This window comes from Labrus bergylta, chromosome 6 (genome assembly GCF_963930695.1).
Source record: "Labrus bergylta chromosome 6, fLabBer1.1, whole genome shotgun sequence".
Lineage (NCBI taxonomy): Eukaryota > Metazoa > Chordata > Actinopteri > Labriformes > Labridae > Labrus > Labrus bergylta.
The window spans coordinates 13,213,850-13,236,531 of NC_089200.1; the positions used below are offsets into that span (position 1 = coordinate 13,213,850).

A 22,682-nucleotide genomic window follows, 5' to 3' on the forward strand; every position below is an offset into this window, starting at 1 on the left:
TCTTCAGGTCACTTGCTGGCAGTGACTCCATAGCTTTGTCTTGGACCAATATGATCCATTTATTTGTCCGTTAAGCCTATCTCAGACCCACTTCCAGTCCCAGCCACCCATGAGAAGGTCTTCATCCAGTCAGATTCAAGTGCTCTGTATATGATTTTGCCTGGTGGAAAATGGATTTTATATGAAGTATCAGGGGTACGGTCTCTGCTCTCAATTGTGTTTTGCATCCTACATTGCGAGCCCATACTGTATATAAACAAGCACTCTGTCTTTCTTTGGTGGGGCTCCCTCTTTATTGACCTCTCCATCCACTGCCAATCTCTAAATACAATTGAGCACAATGCATTTGTCTGTGTGGTTTGCTCCCTTAGCTGGTTATATTGCTTGAAGCTATAGCATGAGAGTATGCTTTCCTTCTGTCTCTCTCCATCTCCCCCTCTCATTGCATGCAATGTGGCACAGCATGGGTGTGCAAAGTGGTAAAAATGACAAACAGAAAGTAAAAGACAGCGAGACAGAGAGAAAGGGGTCTTGTTTATGCATTAGTTGCAGGACTTAAAAGCCCCCCCACCCACTCGCCCACCACTTAAAATCAGCGTGGGTACTGCAGGCATAGAAACAAACAAACCCCAGCACTTTTTTTTTTTTTTTTCTTTTGAATACCACAGTATGAATTTTCTTTTTTGTCTCCCTAAAAAGTACGCTTTATATGCATACCAGAGCATGAGTTTGTCCGACACACTCACTGAAAATGTACAAACACTTTCAACACATGCACCGAGTTAAAAAAAGGCAGAGACGGATGGCTATTGCTAGCTGTACCCTGCTGTGAAGGAATTTGCGGTGTAAGAAAGAAAAAAGAGGATTTAAAGAGGTTTACCAGCTGTCTGACCTAAAACCTTTGACCCAGCTCCGCCCCTCAACAGCACCATCATCATCTCACATCCCTCCCTGGGGACTCTAAAAATTCATTCTCAAGTCAACAGCACACAGTGATGGGTAGTGGTGGGCTTTAAAAGGATGGTGATGGCAAGAAGGTCATTGGTTGAAGTGCAACAGTCAGTGGAGGCATGTAGATGTTATAAATGTAGAGAGTTAGTTGGGGCTAGCTGTGATTATTGTTAGCTGGTTGACTTTGAGGAAGTATCTTTCCCATGCGCTAACAAAACATTCGCTTTGGATTTACGCTTTTTTTTATTTGGTATCTTTCAAATGAGGTTACAAAGTATTAGCTTCAAACTTCTCATGACAGAGGTTGAATGCTAATGTTAGCTGTTAAACAGGACCCAATTAGTTATTTAATGGGCTGATAAACTTGAAATATGGCAATATTTCCGTCCAGATGTACGGTCTATTATCTTCTTAGTTAGCTGAACAATCGATAAGTATGGAAATGACAGAATGCCTACGGATATTTGGACCATTAGCCAACCTGAAAAACCGCAGTACAACATTATAAAGGCACATGACCTTGCCACTCTTAAGCATGACATCACAGGAAAATGGCTGCCACTTATGGCAACACTGAACATACATTTGTTAAGCCATGTATGTGTGGCCTCTTCTCATGTGCTAAATGTCTGCATAAGCAGGTTTCATGGAAACTCTGTTGTTCTATCATCGCCATCTTTTCTCCTTGCTTTTGCCCACATGCATGCTCGCCATCAACAATAACCTTCTGTCTACCACACAAGCGAACTCTTTATACTGCTGGGTTGGAGGGAAGTAACACAGTACACAACGCTGGCTCTGTGTTTCAATAATTTATTCTCGTAATATGGATCATGCCACATTATTACCTCCCACTGAATCTTCCCCTCTAACCCTCTCAGCATCTGCCAACCACTGGTTAAATGCTCAACAGGTCACATAGGGCGGCTTGAGTCTCAATGTGTGGCAAAAAGACAAGGGACTTTTCACACTGTCTGATCTTCAGTAGAAACGCTCAGGGGATTTCCACTGAAACTTTTTCAGTCCTATAGACTTCGAAAAAAAGAAATCTAGGCCACTAAAAAGTTTCTGAATGTGTTTTTCTTCTTTAAAACCACTTTTTCTCTTCACTCGACTTCACAGTTTTTTTCTTTATTAAGATGCTTTTGCTGTAAACACTTTCACATGCTATGCATGATGAAAACACCAATGCCAGATTATAATTACTATTCCATTTCCTTAAGATAAATTTGGTGATCTCTAAATTGCTTGTCCTTGCATATTCATGTTTTTTTCTTGCCTAAAATAGTATTCGTTTTGTCTTCTTTTCCTATTTCATCGTCTTGCTTGCTGTTCTGAACGCTCTTGGAAAGCAGTGCTTTGGTTTAAAGTAGAAAGTCCCGAGTCAAAGTGTCACATTTGCTGCTGTCTGTTCTTTGATTCTTTTTAAAGGCCGTAAAAAAACAGTTGTCTTTCCCATGCTTTCAGTAGAAGTGCTGGTGGTTGAGACTGTGATGGCTGGACTGACAGGCAAAGACAGAGTGTGGGTCAACCTTGCCATCTGTCTCTGCTCTTTACAATGCTGTGTGACTGACAGGGCTACAGACACTCCCCTGACCTCCAGCCCAAACAGGATCTAACCACAGCCTGCTGCATTTAAAGTTACACAACACTAATTGCTATGGTGGCGTGTTTATCCTCTTTCTTGTACATTGAACCATATAATCAGACCACTTTAATCAAGCACAATGGAAATGAAGCAATTAATGTAATTTGGAAATAAGCACAGAGAAGTAATGACTCAAATATTATGTTTAAGTAACTTAATCCCAAGTGGCGTTGTTATAAATACTTGAAGCATGTTGATTAAAGTCTTTTTCATCTTCAACCCTCAGGAATCATGTGATATCACAAACAAGAGCACATTATGAAAAGAAATCCATAAATATACATGGTAAAAGTCAAATCTCAGAAACTTTGGCTCACTCAATAAGGCTGCTAAAAACTACTTAGCCAGCTAATGGGCTTTAGTCTATTATCAGAGGCAAATTACAAGGATTTACTCCATTTTCAATTAATTCACTGAAGAAAAAAAAAAAAAAGATCACACTATGAAGTCAGGGTTTTGTTATCAACAAAGCCAATAGTGTGCCCCTGTGTGTTTGAGTGTGTTCCTATCTCGATGTGTATTTGTATTCTAATGATCGAGGTTGCATGTGCCCCTCTTTATTCCCAGACCACACAGGATTAATCAGAAAGCTACCAGGACGAAAGGAACCATAGATATTCACCGTGAAAGAGCAGCCTTGATTCAGCAAAGGTTTCATTATATTTGAATGAATGATGTCAGGCTGGACTAATATTTAAAACCGGAGTCACTTCATGCCACTGGCAGCGAGCATATCAGGTTTTATGATTGGAAAAAAAGAAAAAGTTCACAAGACTTAAATCATGTTTGAAGATATAAGGTTCTTGTGTTTTCATAACAAGCTTTTTATAGAAAAGGTTCACATGTCATCTCCATAGTCATTTAATTTAAACTTTTTTAAGTGGAGGGCCAAAGTAAGCTCCAGTCTTTACTCAGTTGTGAATTTTGTTGACATTTTGTTGTTTAGGTGACAACAGTTTCTCAAATGGTAGCACTGCACGCTGAGCACTGCTGATTACTCTGAAGACATTTTTTTTTTTTTTTTTTATAAAACACCCTGGTCTGCCAGTCTCTCCCTTCATCCTCCCACTCCTCCTCTGCCTCTTCCTCCTCCTCGATCACTTATGATAATCTCATTTCTCCCCCATGCGCAAACCCATTTCCTGAAATGAATATGGCGCTTTCTTCCCAAACAGTCCCGGCCGCCCTTCAAAAAGTTCCTTACGACTCCTGTGGCAATTTTTAAAGGGCGTTCAAGCCTCTGGTCAGTCGGTGTGATGCTTGTCTGCCTGTGTTGGCAGAAGGCCAAATACAGCCCCCCTAACTCCTCCTTTTCCCAGCTCTCCTAAGGCCTAGAATCTCTCTTGCACACACACACACACACACACACACACACACATCCCCAAATAAGTGCCGCTTTATTGTCAAGGACTGGCTTGAACCCAGACTCACCCTTCTCCTCCAGCGTCCCAACTATTTCCTGCTATAATGAAATGCCTTTTCTCTCTATATAAATATGAGCAGTCCCTCCCATACTTTTCCGAGCTACGGTGGTGGCGATCGAAAGCCAGAGACACCTGTAACCATCGGCTTTTATGATACTTGGCAGCCCGTGCAACACACCAGGTGAGGCAGAAAATGCATAAACAAGCGTACCTCTTACTGCGTGTGCGTGTGTCAGGTGTGTGAATATCGTCTGCCAACTCGTGGCATCGGAGTATGGCGAGGTTACACAGGAGACAGAAAGGGTGTCACCCCTCGGTGGTAAACAAAATGGCTGTGCAATAAAGTCCGCATTTAGGAGGTCAGCCTGCCGCCAAAGCCTCTCAGCTGCCAATCCGTTCGCCCCCGCAGCACGACCCCTCTCACTCGCTGTTGTGCACTCAACCTCAACCGAGGTGGATTTCAGCTAAAAGCCTCACAGCCCAGGGTGTTTATTGGAAGAACAGTGCAGCCTCATAATGTTCAGTGTAAACCCATTTCCTGCCAATGGAACTCAGGGCAACACCTGGAAGAAAACAAAAGGTTGAGGATTCAGTAAGCTTCTGGTAATTTGGTCTCAAATCTTTTTGTAAACCGCCAGTTCCTTTTGAAAATCGTCTGAGACAAGAGTCTATCAGGTTTCCAGAAAGCTTTAAAAGCTGGCTAAACATGGATCAGATACAGGGTCGAAACACTGGTCATTCTGAGCTATTGAAAGAGGACATTTTAAAGTTACAATAAAAGGTGAACATGTGATTTTCAGCATTTTTTTTTTTCTTTGAGCAAAATCGAAACCAACCAGACCTCAAAAGGTTCACTAGAGGGGAAAGGAGACGTTGCTTCCAGGGGGATAGCAGATGGCCGACACGAGGTGTTTCAGAGGTGTCGAGCACAATTCCTTGGCCTGGGAGGTTGGGAACAGTTGAGGGCGAAGACTCATGGGAAAGCTATACTCAAAGGAGAGGTTGCCAGGGCAGGGCATTCTGCAATCTCTGAATGAGGTCACAGCAACGCAATTGTCCCTATGCAAACAACCTTCACTTTAGGCAACATTTCATCCATTGTGTTGTTCACACAATGCTTCAAATATTACTGATTTGATCTAACCGTGGCAGTGTAATATGATAAGGATTTTGTTGTGCCTTGGATCCCTTGTACCAAAAATTTGTGCCAGTGTACCGGAGACTTGCCTTGGAATGTCTTTGTCTCTGAAAAACTTTGCAGCTTCACATTGAAAATGGTTTCTTAAACATGTTTTTTTCTGATACTGGAACTCTTGGACAATATAAAACCAAATCAGGTTGGTGACTGTTCACCAATAAACCTGGTTCTGCCTGTTCAACTTAGGGTTGTCATTGCCGCTGTTGCCAAGTGCTTTTTTCATAGTGGATAAAGGTTAGGACTGTATATGAAGAGTCATCTTTGCACACCTTTTACCTGTTGTCGTGCAGTTTATACTAGTGTTGCAAGTAATGTAATTTGAAGCTTAAAGTTGAAAATGTCTACCCTCCAAATGGACAGAAAAAATAATTCATTACGCATGAATTCATTTACTCTGCCTTGCGCCAGGGCAGGTGCACCTTGTTTGAAATTCCTCCGACATGGATCTCTCAGGATGGAGTGTATGGCAACAAAGCAGTGGAGCTGGGAGGTAAGATACACACTGGGGCATTTACATAATAGTCCTGCAGTTCCATGCAAATTCATGTGATTCCCCAGCAAACATCTGCAATGCAAGCATAGTTTAGTATGCATGAGTTCAAGGAAGGGAAGGGAAGGGAAGGAGAGGAAATGAGGGAGAGGAGGGGAAGGAGGGGAAGGGGTTGAGTCTCAGAAAATGAAAACAGAGATGGAGGACTTGAAGAACGACTGGTTTTGATCAGGGGGATATATTTAGAAGCCAAACACACCTTCCTTCACACACAAACACACACATACACACTCCTCTTTTGCTGCTCATATAACTCTAACAATTTGCATATATAGCTATTAGGTATTCCCCCATTTCCTCCTGGTAGACTTTGCCTTAAATTGAGCCGATATTCTGATGCAGAAAGCTAAAAAGGTGCAATGATTGAAGCTGTGAGAGAGGCAACGACTGAGAGAGAAAGAGGAGAGAAAAAAGCTGCAGTGACACATGGAATCAATACTTTTAGGATTTCAGCATGGTGAAAAACAGAAGGTTGTTATTGACTTGTTTTATGGCTGAGGTGTTTTGTGTGTCTGTGTATTTGTGTACTTCTGCTACTCAAAAACATTAACAAACAGAAACCGGTAAATTATATTATTTGCATATGTTAAACAGCTCACACTGAATTATTAAGGACTGTACAACAGATGCAAACATGAAGCTGAAACGCCTTTAAACAAGCAGGGTACTATATATTTTTATTTATGCTCACATACATACACGTAGATGTTTTATGCTCCAACTCACAAAAAGAGATGCAACAATACAAATGGAAATCATTTTTCCCATGAGATCAAATACAAAAGCTCAAAACTTGACATACATCAAACATACAAATAAAGTAGTCACACTTACACGCACACACCCACACAGAATAGACCTGATTCTTACATCTCTGTGTTGTTGGTAGTCTGTCGATATGAATCACTGAAAGACAGTAAAAGACTGTAACTAGGGGCTTACGCATAAAAACGTCATCTGAAGTGAAAGACTACAGAAGGAGAGACACTGGCTGAAGGCTGAAATAAACAGCAGACAGCAGGGTTTGGACTTGGCCATGAAAAAAAAAAAATCTGTTTATCCATCATCCTGTAGCAGCAGATAGAACAATCGACTGGTTTATTTTCAGCTAGGTCTACTGCATCAGCAAGATTCTTTTATTTTTATGTCTTTTAGCTCAAAAGTCAGCAAAAGTATATAACTTGCCTGAAAAATATGGGCTGCAAAGAACATTACTTGCCATTAGACATCAGCCAATGATTACTCATTTTGGAGAAGTCATACAGGACACTTAGTTGTACTACGGTATTTGGCTTAGAGCAGCAGTTAACACTACTTTAGCCTGTTTTAACCCCCATCTACCAAAAAAAATACTTTACAGTGTGCAACATTTCACTAAGCAACACATTAACGTGAGCAGTCTGTGCCATTTTCCTATTTTGAATTTTAAGCCCCAAATTGAAAGTTTCAGGTCTCTTCTTTTCACAAGTATTAGCTCAGTTAACTTTCAGCCACAACCATCAGCTGTTAGTTATTTTTGTCAAACATACTATAACCAAAGTTAAGCACTAACAGAAATAAGCAACCCATTTTTGTGAATGGTTTTTGCTTTACATCCCCTGTGAGGAGTTTTTATCTGATTAAATGACCAATCAGAGCAAACTGGACCTGAAGCAACTGGTTTGCCTAATTCTATATATCATTTTTAATCAGCTTGTGGAGAGTAGGTGTGAGATGATTTTCCATGGCATATATTCACAATGAGTGATACTTTTGAGAGTTTAAAGACATCAGGATAAGATTTTCAGTCAGAAAAAACACTACTTACACATGTACAAGACAAGATAAGAAAAGAAAACATTCGACTTAGTGCTTTGAAATACAAACTGAAAGTTCCTCATATGCTGTAAGATTTAAATTGGATCATGGTGAGGAACATGTTGATATATGATTTATGTATTACAAATGTTACGAGTGATAACATTTGTCATTGAGCAAAAAGTGATTTGGATTTGAATGTTGGTCTGAAAAGTAATGTATCAAGAAAGTTTGATATCGTTCTCTCTAATATAAAACATATAATATACATTGTAGGATAAAAAAAATAATAATAATGGCACATCATTCACTATGGGATATAATTACGATAAGGCCTATCAAACCCTAAAGGCAGCAACACAGCTCCTCACATGGTCCATGAGCTCACATGATCCCAAAGGAAGCAGAGGGGATGGCCAAATTTGAAATCAAATTTGAATGTAATACTATTAAAAGAAGATATTCTTAAGACAAGAAACCTTTATGCTTCCTGTGACTTTTGGACCAATTATTTTAGCCAGTTTTTCCACAACAGCCTTAAACTTCCTCAGAGGAGAGACGGTTCCGGGCTGAAGCAGGGAGTCACTGTAAACAAGGCCTATCAGAGTCCCCGGAGCCAAAATTTAGATGTGGTAGACACACAAACTCTGGAAACCAAACAATGCTTGAAAATGAACTTCTGCATGAAGAAAGTCCAATTGTTTTTTTTTTGTTGGAACGAGACACTGGAAATATTATTCTTTTTGAAGTTGTGAACATCAAACATGCATTTTTGATCATCAAGCAGCGGTCTTTTTAACTAAGCGGGAAGTGAGATTACAGTTCACCTCATAAAAGAGACTATAAATGTGCTCCCTCAGGTGATCAGTGCTTGTTTTTCTCCCTGTGAATACAACTACACATCTTTACTGTGTGTGTGTGTGTGTGTGTGTGTGTGTGGGAAGAACAGTTTGCAACAGAACAGTGTGTATGAAAATAGATGTGTTTCTTGAAGCCAATGGTGCCAAGGCCTCTTCTTTAGAATTCATATCTATAGGCTACTCACAATCCAGGTCTTGGTCCAACTCACTACTCCTTTTAGGTTTTTCCTTGTCCAGTATGGCAAAGCGTGTAGTGGTGTGCACAGTGTTATAACCATTGATCCTGCTCTCATTTCATGCTCATAATGCAAATTCCAATCTACCTTTGCATGCGCTGCCTTTTTCAATCTCTGTAATCAAATGCATTAGTACCAATATTGCGTGAGGAAACGAGCTGAATTTAAATCTCGACCATGTCAAAGAGGCCCTGATAGCCACCGCTCAGTGGAAAGTGCTCCACCACTTTGGTTATAATTACAAGAGCATGGTGTTTGGATGATATCTACAGCGATGGCTTGGTTAAAAAAGGTTTGAGCTGAAGAATAATTTCCTATCAATGCAAGCTACCTGTGATTGAAATAATTGACTTCCTTCACAGTTGGGCTGTCAGTTAAAATAAAATAAGCGACACTTACTTCATTTCTTGGCCTTGATTGTATGGAAGCTGTTGTGTTTAGGCCTTTAATCTTTCATTTCCAGGTAGTCGGACAACATCTGATTGTACTGGCAAATACTGAAAACACCCACTCTTAGAAATATGTTTGACTTGCATTTTTTTTTTTTTTTCAAATGATCACCTTATGTTACCATCAACCTCCATGCTGCTGCTTAGTTTCTTTTCTAAGTTCTCTAATTTTAAGGTTCAGTTCCTTTGTAGCAAGATTACAGCTTGATCTTGATTACTACCACATTATAAAGGCCAAAGGGGTCATCAGGACTTTCTTTGTCTGGTATCTTTCTGTATAACTTACTGTTGAAAGATTGGACAAGTAAGACGATATTGCTCCCACTTTCCAAATGCTCCTATTGTGCAAGCTTAAAGACCCTAAACTATATCTCATAGGCCCGATCCTCTTTGGAAATTAGGAAGTCGTCAAGTGATCACTCGAAAATCTGCAAGACACAGCCATTAGCAGTTTCCTCTCAATCGCAGCCGATGATGTGAAAGCAGCTGAGGTAATGGTGAAGGTTTATCAATCGATTGGCCTCTCTGCTAGCGTTGCCAGAATGCTAAATACTCTTTTCTCATGTCTGGAGGGAAAGTGATGAATGCTTTTAGCGGGACTTGACAGATTTTCCCAAGGAGGTGCTAATAGCAGTAGAAACATGCTGCGATTCCTGTATCATTTCTTCCCTTTGAGCAAAGGAATTCTTCGTGCAATCTGTTTTTACTATCTGTGTTCAGAGATATGTTTGCTTTTTATATTAAAATGTTGCTTTGCTGAGGTTTTTTTTTTTTTTTTATCTTCCCCTACACCTAACAAAAGTATGTGGGTGGATGTCGTCATGTCTAAACTTCTCTAAATACTGTCTTTTATTTAGAGTTAGGAGAGGAATGCATTGAGCTGCATAGACAGTGTCTATTGTTAAACTGAAGCCTACCTTATGTTTTGTTTGGCAAAGGCTTTGATCTACAATAGCTGTTGTAATTGTGTTGTGAAGTGTGTGTAGCAACCAAAGGTGGTGATAGAAAGCCATGCCCTAAGGGGAGGGCCATAAATCATAACCTAGGCATCTTGTGAGTATAGATAGAGTAATCCCCTACAGGCATGGCGAGATTCCCTCTACCTCCACAGATGTTTACAGTATAGGAACAATAGAGGCATCACTCAGAACTCCCCTAGACGATCTGATACCCCCTGACTCCCCCTCTTCATGTTTCTGTATTTCCTTTCTCACCTGTGACATCACCTGCCCCCCCCCCCCCCCCCCCCCCCCCAGGCCAAGAAAAAAGGAAAATAAAAGACAAGCACGGACACACATGTGGGTCGTGTGTGTATCGTATTGTGTTCAAAGATGAGCTTAGCTTCTGAAAGACACCCACTCATTTCTGGCATGGCGTCGCCACAAAAGACCTATTGTGGATCTATGTCTTTGTGTTTTTGTGAAGCGCGTGTTCTTGAATTTCTCTGCTCGATGGGCCAAAAGGGTTGAATATTCATGTGGAGAAAAAAAAAAAAAAAGAGGCCAGAAGCGTCAGACTGCGGGTGTATTGTTTTTTTTTTCTTTTTCTTGTGTGTGTTAGTGGTTTTATTTTTAAGTCTGCCTTGCCTGCACGTGTCTGTCTGTTTCATGCAGCCAAGTTGAGGCGCGTGGTCCAGTAGCTGTGAAGGGTGTGGCGCTTAAATACGCCTGCTGTCTGAGGTGCTCGGTTACACTGCAATTAGCTGTGGTTCTCTGCAACTCTCAAAGACACAGTCACAACTGCAGCCCTGTAAGACAGAAGCATATAGTAACCTTTTACGTCCTTTGACTATTTATCAAATTGACATGTTTGACACATTCCAAAATTTTCTCAAAGTGAGGTCTTTTTTAAAAATTATTCTGGAGGTATTTCACTCCACTTTATTGGAGTAGTCCACAAGTTCTTTGGCACATTACTTCAGCTTTCAGCCCTCTGAACCTGGTTGCGTCTGAATGATAGAGATCATAGTCGGTTATTTGATTTTTTTTTTAAGTACATTCAGTCCACATTGCAGCTACTGACACCTGTCAAAGGCAACTTGATGTGAGTTGGAAGGTTTGGCTTTTTATGAAGTGTCCAGGGAGAGTGAATGTGGCTGTTTGATGGATAAAAATTGTAACAACCAATATTGGACAGAATATTACATCTATGTAGAAAAAAAAAAATCTCTGAGCATCCACAATGAACTGCAAATTGTTTGTAAAGTTTGTGCTGTCACCAACCCAGAGATTTTAAGATCTCACCTGCTTACTTATTTTAAGATTGCACACAGGGGTGTCAGCGGAACGGGATCCATCAATATAAAAAGAAAGAAATCGACAATCTCATTCCATTCATGTCACAGGTCTTTCGCTTACTCCCCTTCTATCTTTGTCTTCTAATGAATGTCTTCGTAATTAAAGAGTATGTATAACCACTTGGTGGTAGCTTTGTGCTGCACCAGACATATCAATGAGAGAAAACGTGTCTGGGTCTGTGTGTGATGGTAGGCGTCCCTAGTCCCTCCCTGTAGCTCAGGGGATTAATGGCAATTTGACTTAAACAAAGAGACAGTGCCTGGAATATCATTGGATGCCTGTGTAATTACAAGGCAATGAGATAAGCAAATAATGACAAGATCTGGTGATTAGGAAAAAGAAAAAAGAAACACTACAGTGACTCTCCTGCTAATTAAGGGTTGTGAGAAGATGGTGGTTGTTAGCTGGGGAGGAGGGTATGGATGGTGGTGAGTGACACTTCGCTTCCAGTAGTGTCACGAACACATTATATCCTTTTCTCCATTTATCTGTTAGCAACAGCACGAGAGGTTGCGGAAAGAACAGCTGATTGGTCTCACGTGTCCATCAGAAGTCCTGGCAGAACCGACACCTTTTTCCTCACCTCCCATTTAATTTGGTCTTTTGTATCTGTAACCGTTGCTGCTATCAAACTATTTTGACCTTGGATATTATCAGAATGGAAACCACACCTCTGATGTGCTAATGTTGTAATGCGCTGTTCAGGGATGTCGTGTTTCAAGAAAGACCAACATATTGAACATATTGATACATTACAGTGTACAGTAAACATTAGCATCCAGCAACTTTCGATACAATATTGATCAACAAAACAACAAATCTAATTTTCCTGTCCTTCTTTCTGTCATTTTCACAGAGTGCCAAGCCATCCTGCGTGAAGACCCCAACCATCCCTGCGCAGCCGGGGCCTCGGCTCTCCAGCCAGGTCAAAGATCAGTCCCACCCCACCCCTCCCTGCCCCCTCTTTCCCAACTGGAGCCAAGATGGCCACCAGCGGTGCCCCTCGCCTCTCCTTGCAACTCCTGCTGCCTGTCACCACTCTGCTGCTATCACTGCTGCTCACAGACTCCCACGCCTTATGTAAGTATCAAGACAGACTTCCCCTACAACTTACTTTTCTTTTTTTTATTCCTCCGTCTTGCCCTTTAGAGGTTCATCAGTCGTGTTTGATCCACGGATTAAACAGGAAATAGTGTGGAAAGGTTGTGCATGGTGGGTTATGAAAGTGAACTTTTCCTGCCGAGGCTCTGTAATAGAGATACTCCAGCTGCTTTTTCTTTCTATCCTTTTCCGTTTGCTTTTGGCGGGATTGTATTTCTGTCTAGGACTGTTGATATCTCATTTTAGAGAGGCTGTTTTCATCTCCAAAAGGTCTGTTTTTATTGACTGCCTCTCTGGAGACAGAGAGAGAGAGAGAGAGAGAGAAAAAAATTAGTACTTCTCTCGAATGTCAAGAGCTAGGTTTGACTTGTAAGAAAATTTGTCTCTGTCATCTACCCCTGAAAGCACCTCAGATCTTAAGTTTTTTTTTTCATATACAGAAAAGGATATGTAGCTGAACATGTGTTTCTTATACACATCAGAAACCCAGGCAATATAAAATCTTAAATAGCATTTTCCACATTTTCCATGTCGACGTGATGCTTTTTTGTATAATTTGTCCTCCATAACTGGCTGTGTTAGAGGGACATCAGTAGTCTCTTTTCCCGCCCTGTCAACTCCTGCTCAGGATTTGTTCTGCACCATTTCCCCGTTAAGACGGGCTTAGAGCAGCATTAAGGAGGCAAAACAAAGAGGAGGCTCTGCAGAGAAATGGAACTAAGCGTGATGGCGAGGTGGGGTTGGCTCCCCCTTGGGTTTTATTGTTTGTAAATCCCGAGCTTGGGGATAGTGAAAGGGCATATATGTGTAGAATATTGTGAGCATGTTTTTCCAGTGACATGTTAGTATTTGTTTGCATGTTGAGTTTGCTGACTGAGCTTACCTTTAATATTTAACATATAAATGTGCCTGTTCAGATTTGCCTCAGTGTTTTTTTTTGTGTCTAAGAAAAGGCAGTGCTTAAACCGTGTCTCATTTTGATTGGATAAAATTGTATTCCACATTTTCTTGTCTTTCTTGTTGGAAAAAAATAATAAACTAGTTGGAGTCAGTTTTTTTTTCATATATCAGGTTGGCACCAAAGAGTTTTTTTTTTGCAAGAAGCCCAGGAATAAATTCACCTCATAGGCATCCAAACTATAGAAAAACTAAAAAATATATTAGTGTTATTAGAGGATAAAGAAACTGCAAACTACATTTAGTCTTTAAAAAAATATATTTTTTAACATCCCTTTAGCATCTATCAGCCAGGGACTAAAAAAGAAAAATATCTTTATAATTAGATATCAACTATCAACAGTGTTTTTTAGGCCTACACTTTCTCTCTATAGGTAGATTTTTCTTTTTTATATTTCAGGTAATTTGCAGGATAAATTGCATTTTTGCTGTGTTCCTTCTGTCAGTGTTTTCCTTCATCTTAGTTTCTGACATTCTCTGAGTGTGTTCTCGTTGGTTCAAGAAAGCATGAGGAGGACTAGATTTTCTCCTGCTGGAACAGAGCTGTCTGCTCTTGATTGCGTGGTGGTTTGAGTGTCTGGAAGCATAATTTGAGTGTCTTTCAGCTCAGCTGCCTGAAAACATCTGAAATTGCACTCAGGCAGCTGTCAAACACATGCCAATGTTCGCTTCCTTTTTTTTCTTTCTTTTTTGACTTTCTGTCTAACTGATGTGAAGGCTACACAATAATTCATAAGTGAAAGTGAAGAAAAGGTGCAAAAGCTGCTCCTCTAAACAGGTTTTTTTTTTTTTTAAGAGCGTTCCCCAGAAGGTTTGGACTCTGTTTTCCTTCTTCACTTGAACTTATTCTCAGCCTCTGTTTGCTCACCCTGGTTTAAATAACAAGCCAGTGCAGTCTGCTTCATCTTTGTTGGAGATTAGCTTCCCCTTCTCTCTCGCGTTCCCCTTACACAACCACACAACCACACGTACACACATACACGCTTACAAATACACTAACAGCAGGGCTCTTTCCCCATCTGTCAGTTTCTGCCACTCTTTGTCTGCTCTGCCTGTGGATATGATCGCTGTTTTTGTCAAGCTCACTCTGTCTTTTTGTATCTTGCTCATATTCATACTGTTTTTTTGTTTATTCCCCCCTCCCCCCCGTCCTCCCGCCTCCTGGTTACAGACACACACAAACACACAAACTAGTCACCAGAGCGCTCACTCTTTTTTTTCATTTCATTGGGGCCACACAGCGTTTCCCCTCCATTATGTCTGCAAATATATGCACACGCGCACTACCTACTTTTGCTCCTTCTGATTGTCTTTCACACCCACATGCACAGCCAAACACACATTGAACACACACACACACACACACACACACACACACACACACACACACACACACACACACACACACACACACACACACACACTACACACATAGCCCAGTGGTGCAGTTGTCCAATTATAATCACTCCCCCACCTGCTGCACTGAGAGGATGGGGTGGGACAAAGACACCACCCCCTTCCTCTTATCAACACTTTCCCTCTCACACTCACTCACTCACTCACTGTCACACACACACACACACACACACACACACACACACACACACACACACACACACAGTCGAAGCAACCCTTGTGCCCATCTGAAAGCATGATGTCATCCCTTCCTCTCACATCCCGCTCTCTCTCTCTCTCTCTCTCTCTCTCTCTCTCTCTGCCCTCCATCCCTTTCCATTTACACCCATAAATCACAGTGAGAAGGAGACATTTTTAATCAAAAGAGAAAGAAAGATGGCTCAATAAATCCCGCCACCTCGACCGTAATAATGCCTGCCTCCCTGTTTGTGTCTGTCTCTATTTGCCTGCATGCTTGCATTAAATATGTGTGCAGGCAAACAGATAGTTATGTGTGTGTACGTGTGAATAGGCTTGCTTTAATATGTTGAGTGTCACCTGAGCTTTGTCATGCTTGAGTAGCATATTGAGGTTTTTTTTTTTTCTCGCCAAGCTGTAAAATTTGATGACAGTGTCATGCATACACAAACCCAAAGTGTCATGTTAACTTGTAATGTAAGACAGGCCATCAAAAGTATCCTTTGCTCAACTGATAAATAATCAGTCAGAACACAAAAATGATAGAGACTGTACATTTGACTTCTCACAATTAATGATGATGTATGTTTTTTTTCCCAGGCAAATCCTAATTCCCTTATTTTTCCTTACTAAACATTTTCAAAGTCATATCATTGAATATTTAGTGGCAAAATGGTAATGTTTCTGACAGAGGGAAACCTATTTATAGAAGTTATGCAAAATTGCAACCCAGGCGGCTTTTTAGTCCTGATTAAAGAGAATGAAGCATCAAAACAAAGACCTAACACCACTGAAAGTGTGAATTATTTAATAAAGTAGAAAGTCCTTGTTAAAAGAACTGGATCAAACGCAGCGCTCAAAAGGTGTGTTTAATTTTTCACTTCAACCATCAAAAGGTTGTGTTTTCTGACACTGTCAGGCTGCCTGATGAATAATTTCTCTGGATATTGAAGTGAAGTTCATTACTGCAGATATTAAACGTATGAATATCATCTTAATTTCTCATATCCTAATATTGGTTTTTGATTTATGAGCTGTGGGTTGGACACAGTTGCCATGGTGTTCACCATTCCCAATGAACAAAAAAAAAAAAAAAGGCCACACACTCACAGACACACAACCACACACCAAGACCTTTGGGGGCCCGTAATGACTTGATAAAACCTTGTTTCCAGCTGTTTCCATTATGAGGATTCTTTTAATTTTGCCATTAGATATTCAAATCGGGTTTTAAAGCCACATGGGGAGAAATCATTCTTTCCTTTTCGGTGGTGTTCTGTTATTGTCTTTCGGAAGTTAAGTTCATATTTTCTTTGATGAAGGGAGAAAAAAAATGAGTCTGATATATTGTCTTTCTTCACTTGTCTTGACAAAGATGACGAGGTATTGTGCCATTTATTTTTTGCATTGTGGCTTGTGTTTCCAGTGCAGCAGGGCTTTTTGTCAGCATTTTTTTTTCTGGCCCTTTACCTCCTCCTTACTTCTATACTTTCCTCTCTTTCAGCCTCTTAGCATCCTCAACAGTAACATTTTTGGCAAAGCATTCCCAATAATAATTGGCCAGAACTCAAAATGATGGGGTGAGGCTGTTCAATTATTTATATTCCTTTGAAGCTGCAGATTCGGAAAAGAAAAACAAAAACGAAGCCCTTAGTGGACTTGTTATTTTCTTATACTTTTTCCTGCCACCTCTGTCTGTTTTTCTTTCTACTAATGTCTTCCTATTGCTCTCTTTCTTTCACCCCTCCATACCTTGCTCCTTATCTTTTCCAGTCAAATAATGTTTGAGCCAACACTGTCAAGTTAACTCTTGTCAAATGTAATTTCCTGTTCACCCTGCTGTTGCATGCTTGGGCCCCTGCTTCACTCAACACACTGTTTTCCCCCGAAATGAGACGAAAACAAGTTAATTTTTAATTGAGTTACAGACATGAATCCCTGCCTCGAGTAGCCTGTTGGCACTTTCGAAATTCAGGAGGCTGATATGTGTTGAATTCTCAAAGCTCGAAACTCACAAATACTGGAGGGAAAAGATTGAATTTAGTGTTTCAAGAAAACGTCTTTCTTTCGTCTTAATTGTTCATTGGAAAAATTCCATGAAGCTGATTTTATGTTGAGTTAAACATGTATGTTCTCACTAACCTCCCATAGAAATATATTTATTATACCTGTCGGTGTGCTTCTATTTGTCGGACTGCACTCTAGGACTTTTCCTTGTGTATGGCTTTTCTTTGATTTTAATACTAAGGCACAGTGAGAGTTTTTTTTGCTTTATTGTCAACAGAAAGACGGCAGATTCATTTTTTTGACTCCATTTTCTTTCCTTTCTTGTCCTTTCCTCACTTTGGTAAGTCCTAAAACTACACATTTGACAAGTGGAGGTGTCTTCCTCATATAATGAGCCAACAAGTGTCAATTACCTCAAGTGAGTCTCTAAATGACACAAAATTGTTGCCATTTCACCTCCTCTGTCTGTGTTCCATGGCCATTTTAAAATCAGACACACACTTAAGCTTAATTCCCCCCACTCTCTCTGAGGAATCGAGTCTGTTTATTTCCGATGGGTGGATTTTTTTTTTCTTTTAGCCTTTAACAATGGTTTCAATGGGACCAATTTGTGCATATTATGAGTGTGGGACTTTTTTTTTTTTTTTTTTTTTTTTTTTTAGAAATGCTGCTTTGCTGTGACAGCAGTGTGGCTAGACAAAGTTTTTCACCTCTGGGTTCTAATACTCAGAACTTATTTCATACTGGGTTCCCCTACTGGGTACATGGTTCCCTCATGGCCTGCGAAGCTTGTGCCCTGCGAGTTTGTTTGGAACGCACTAAACATAGAAGGCACACTGTATAATGCAATGGGGAAGGGTTTACATAAAAACAGTACTTCTTTATTGGTTGCGTTCACTGCTTGGTGTTAAACTGTTGTTACAGTCCAGGTAATTTTGTGGAACCCAAGCTACCCTAAAGAATCATTCTTAATTAGCCTCTCTGTCTTACATTTTAATGGGAAACTCTTTAATTAATCCCTTCTGCTAAGGCTAAGCTAAGCATTACATAGGACTGGAGCCTGACCCAAACTTGCTCTGTGGAAAAAAGCTACAGCTGAGAATAGTTTCAATTGTGTGTTTTTTTTTTTAATTCTGACTGGCAGATAGCGTATGCTTGTATAAAGCACTAATTCAGAAGGTTTTGGTTATTCATCCCTCACCAATGTCATAGTAGTACAACGTTTTACACTTCAGTCTAACACTGCTCTTTCCAAATAATTTTCCTTTCAACAGTTGGCAACAGACTGACCAACTTTGATAATTTTCTTTCTCCTTTTCTCTGTCTTGCTTCACTTTTCTTTTCTATTTTTTATTTTTTTTTGCAGTAGTCTGCTGGTCTTTGTTGGCAGTGATTGCGTGTGAAAAACTCCAGACAAGACAAAGCAAGGCAGGTTTAGAGTAAAGGCTTGGTTTCCATAGTGATGGCGCTCGCCCAGTCAGCCAGTGAGAATTGGTCCTGATTGATGGGGCTTGGTTGTTTGGGCCTGCAGGGTGTGTGTGTGGTGTGTGTGTGAGTGTGAAAGAAAGAAAGAATGCATGTCTGTTTGGAAGTTAACTTGCTTGTGTGCTGTTTAACCCATCCTCATGAATGCCCATTTGACGGAATCAATTTGTCCATCCATCTATCCCTGGATCCAAATGTGTGTGCGTGTGCTTGTGTGTGTGTGTGTGTGTGTGTGTGTGTGTCAGTCAGGTCTAGGACTGACAGACTGACAGACAGGTAGCAGTAGCACCTTGATGGCCTGTTGAGTCTTTTGGATAGCTGTTAGGAGGAAGCTGTAGGCTACTAAAACTCTCTCTCTCTCTCTCTCTCTCTCTCTCTCTCTCTCTCTCTCTCTCTCTCTCATTAAGGATGAACAGTAAAATAATTCCTTAATCAATGCAAAGACATACAGGTAAAGAAGACAAATTGTTTTCCTTCACTAAGGAAACATACCAGAAGAAAAGAATGAAATTAAGTTCTATATATATATATTTTTTTTTTATTAAAGATTTATTTTTGGGCTTTTTATGCCTGTAATGGAGAGATAGGACAGTGGATAGAGTCGGAAATCAGGGAGAGAGCGTGGGGAATGACATGCGGGAAAGAGGCCTCATTGTTGGTATAGAGTTAAAGACAAAAAAAAAGGTTATAATTGATGTGACTCTCATTTGCATCCTTATGCTGACGACACTGTATTCTCCACATACGTGGCAGGTGGCAGTTTTACTTGTAGCAGTACCTGTTAGAGTACCAAGAGTTTTCCATGTGCTGTGAAAGATGCCTATTTGTGGTAAGATGGATAACAAGTGCCATTTCACAATTTCTCTGCCTTTTTACTGCAAATCACTGAATGGCCGTGCGTCATTTTGTCTCCCACTTTGCTAATTCAGCGGGATAATGGCTCCTATTTATGACCGAGGAAGCTTTTCTCCATCAATTACTGTATTAGTCATAAAGCCAGTCCCCTCCCTCCTCTTAAACCCCCTCTACCAAACGACACCAGTAAAGTGCTATAAATGGAGCTGTCTCATATTCACATACCCACCTCCCACTCTCCACCACTTTATAATCACAGTGCTGGTGTATTTGGTCTTATCAGCTCCAACAGAGGTAGCTACCAATAGCAGGTGGTTGCTGTATTAGCTAAACAAGCGTCTGTGAGCACAGTGTGAGGTTTTGTTTTTTTACCCTCCTCCTGCTGGCTGCTCATGTTTGCATGAATCTGTTCTATTCTCGGGGCCTTGTGAAGATAGCCGGGCCCCCACTCTCTGGTTATTTCAGCTAAGGCCATGTCCCCCTACCAGGCAGATAAAGAGGGGTCTTGTGTGCTTATCTGGGCAGCGCTGTAGCTCAGTGTGTCTGAGGGAAGCTTGGGGAATAGAGGGAGGCTTTAGTGTAAGGGACAAATGGTCAATGCGGGTGCAATGTCCTTTCAATGTCACCGCTGGTAGCATAACGCTCAACGTTTGGTGGAGGCTTTTTTTTGCAAGGTACATTACAGTTAAAGAAGTGGATATATTTTTAGGAATCGGTGGCACCGGTGGGAATCAAACCTCACAGGCACTGTGCTCTCTGTAAAACGAATGGCAGACAGAGAGCAGAGGATATTTGAAAGTATATTCTAAAGTCGTGAAAAATTCAGAAAATGCAAGGGTTTCCACATTGCACTTTTGACTCTGTAAAAGAAGTTGTTTAACTATAGAAATCGCATTGTCTCTCATCAAACATCAGAAAGCCAAACTGTTGCAAATGACTGCCAAGAAAACGTTATTGTAAAACACTGGAAAGCATTTCTTCATGTTTTCTTTGTTCAAGCTTGTTTGAGGTGATTTTTTTTAAAGGGATCACAACAAATGACTTATAACGGGAAAGCCACACATTTATTACCTCACAGGCCCACTCATATACTGACTGGGCTCAAACATAGAGAACAAGCTTATCTGTTGATACTTTGGTGTGGTCTATGCCATCACTCATTACTGGGATTATTTTTTAAGCAGTTTAAGGCCTGACACCACTCAACCTTTCCTACCCTGCAATTACTGCCAATGGGGCAAGGTTCAAATTTGAAAAAAAAAAAGACAGTCAAAGTCAACAGTACCTGGCAGTAGAAGCCCAGAGGCACACAGCCAAGGAAAATGAAAAAAAAGGTTAATTACACTCATCAGAGTTCACACAGTCACATACATGCCGCACCTATAGTAACTGTACTATAGTAGTCATTCCTCAGTCTCTACCTTTTATCCAAACATGGATGGTTAATAACTTTAAACCTTCTACCATACTGAGTTATCTACATGTGTTGCCTCTTGATCCTGGAAATAATCTAGATTTTCATATTTTTGATTGAAAATGAATTAAGGCCTACTCCCCCTTTTAGAGTTACTGAATGTTGTAGATAAAAGTTTACATATGGATTGGCTCTTAAAAAAGACGTGCATCACTTTACACTGTGCGTGTGCGTGTGTGTGTGTGTGTGTGTGTGTGTGTGTTGAATATATGTTACATAGCAGGATGATTTAGTTACATCTGATGGTGCAGGACACACAACAAACAGTGGAGGGCATCAGTTTACAACCCTGATTTTCAAACTGCCTCCATGCAGAATGAATGAAGCAGGTTGGCAGGTATAGGTGAGACTCCTTCTACTGTAGGCAGGTTCTATCATCGCTTACACACTAAAACAAAATCTGATTCTTTTTTTAAAACTCCTCATGCAATTCTCATGTTCCCACTTTGTTTCGAAAACGTTTAAAAAATTCAAATAGAAAACAGGACAAGAGGGAAAAACAATCCTCCCTGATGAAATATTTAAGACTTTCTGCATTGAGTTCCTTTTTGCATCATCCTGTCACCTCCTTTCCTCTCCTTCTCATCTTCTTTTTTACCTGTGACCTCGCTGAATTCTCCTCTGTTAACTCCAATTTAGCTATTATTCATTTGAAATATTACTCTTTTATTTCCTCAGCCTCTTTTTAGACCTTTTTTAGATAATATTAAAAACAATTTACAATGGGATGAGTAAACTGGTCAGGAGTAAAATTCAGATCAGTATACAGGCAGAGGAATTAATTGTACATTTCATTTCCTCTGAAGCAAAAGAGAAGAAGAAGGAGAAGGTGACGGAGTGGAAATGTCGAAAGGCGCAGAGAAGGAAACTAATCTAAAGGCGCAGGCCTTCAGCAGAACCACAGCCACAGGCCCGCTCTGTGTAAATCGCTCTCATGTTTGGACAGAGGGCACATTGTACGGCAAGGTCAAATGCAGAAGAGCAGTGTTTTTGAGAATGGAAACTGAGTGTAAAATGCCGAAAGGGATCATTTTATACAGCAGACGGCTTGCTCTGTGAAGCTTAAGAAAAGCTGCGGTAGTGATTTCATCTTTCAGCCTCAGTCATTTATATCACCCGGTAATACAGTAGACAGTCTTTTATTTTTATGATTTGGAATTTTTTATTTAAAGGTTGGGTTTTACATTTTTGTGATATCAAAATAAATATGCAACAAGTGGAAATCATCTCTTTAGCTTAGATATGAAGCCACATGAATGCATAAAAAAAACATGTAAGTTTCAAATGTTTTTCATCTAAATGCAAGATATAGCAGGTTCAGGTAACTTTATTTGTTCCTGTTGGTTAATTCAATCGCAGGTAGAGTCACATATACTTGATAAAGCACAGACACAACACACATTGTACATATGGATGCAAGATACATTAAGAGCAGCCTATATAATTACTGTCTCTATGTATAATTTCAAATCAATATTAACTTCCGGTTGCTGCAATTTGTCCCTCTAAAGATAATTGTAATATGCTATTTAATGTTGACAGAGTATTGTCAGTGCAGAAATCTTCATAAAGCAAATTGCTTCAGTATGTCAGGGATTATTATCACATCCCAAGGGGTTTTTCCTTTTTTTGAGAGATTTTGAGTGAGATTTAAAGACAGCTAAGAGATTTGTTTTGAAGAGGCAACAATCAGTACACTTTGATTTTGACCATCAGAAAGCCAGGAATCAATATTTCCAACATTAAAATGATTGCCAGCCAGCACATCCCTTTTAATACTTTATTTTAAAAAGTGGAAAC

The 22,682-nt window shown here is 40.3% G+C and overlaps 1 protein-coding gene across 2 annotated transcripts in view; it reads left to right on the forward strand.

The window, feature by feature from the left end:
- The window catches only part of ptprsa (protein tyrosine phosphatase receptor type Sa), a 224,310-nt gene that overhangs the window by 84,377 nt on the left and 117,251 nt on the right, over positions 1-22,682 (forward strand). For both annotated transcript variants that reach the window (XM_065955772.1, XM_065955773.1), the window contains exon 3: positions 12,267-12,490. In XM_065955772.1, coding sequence (XP_065811844.1) covers positions 12,394-12,490 — 97 coding nt within the window. In that variant the 5' untranslated portion in view covers positions 12,267-12,393. The remainder of the gene's footprint in view (positions 1-12,266; positions 12,491-22,682) is intronic.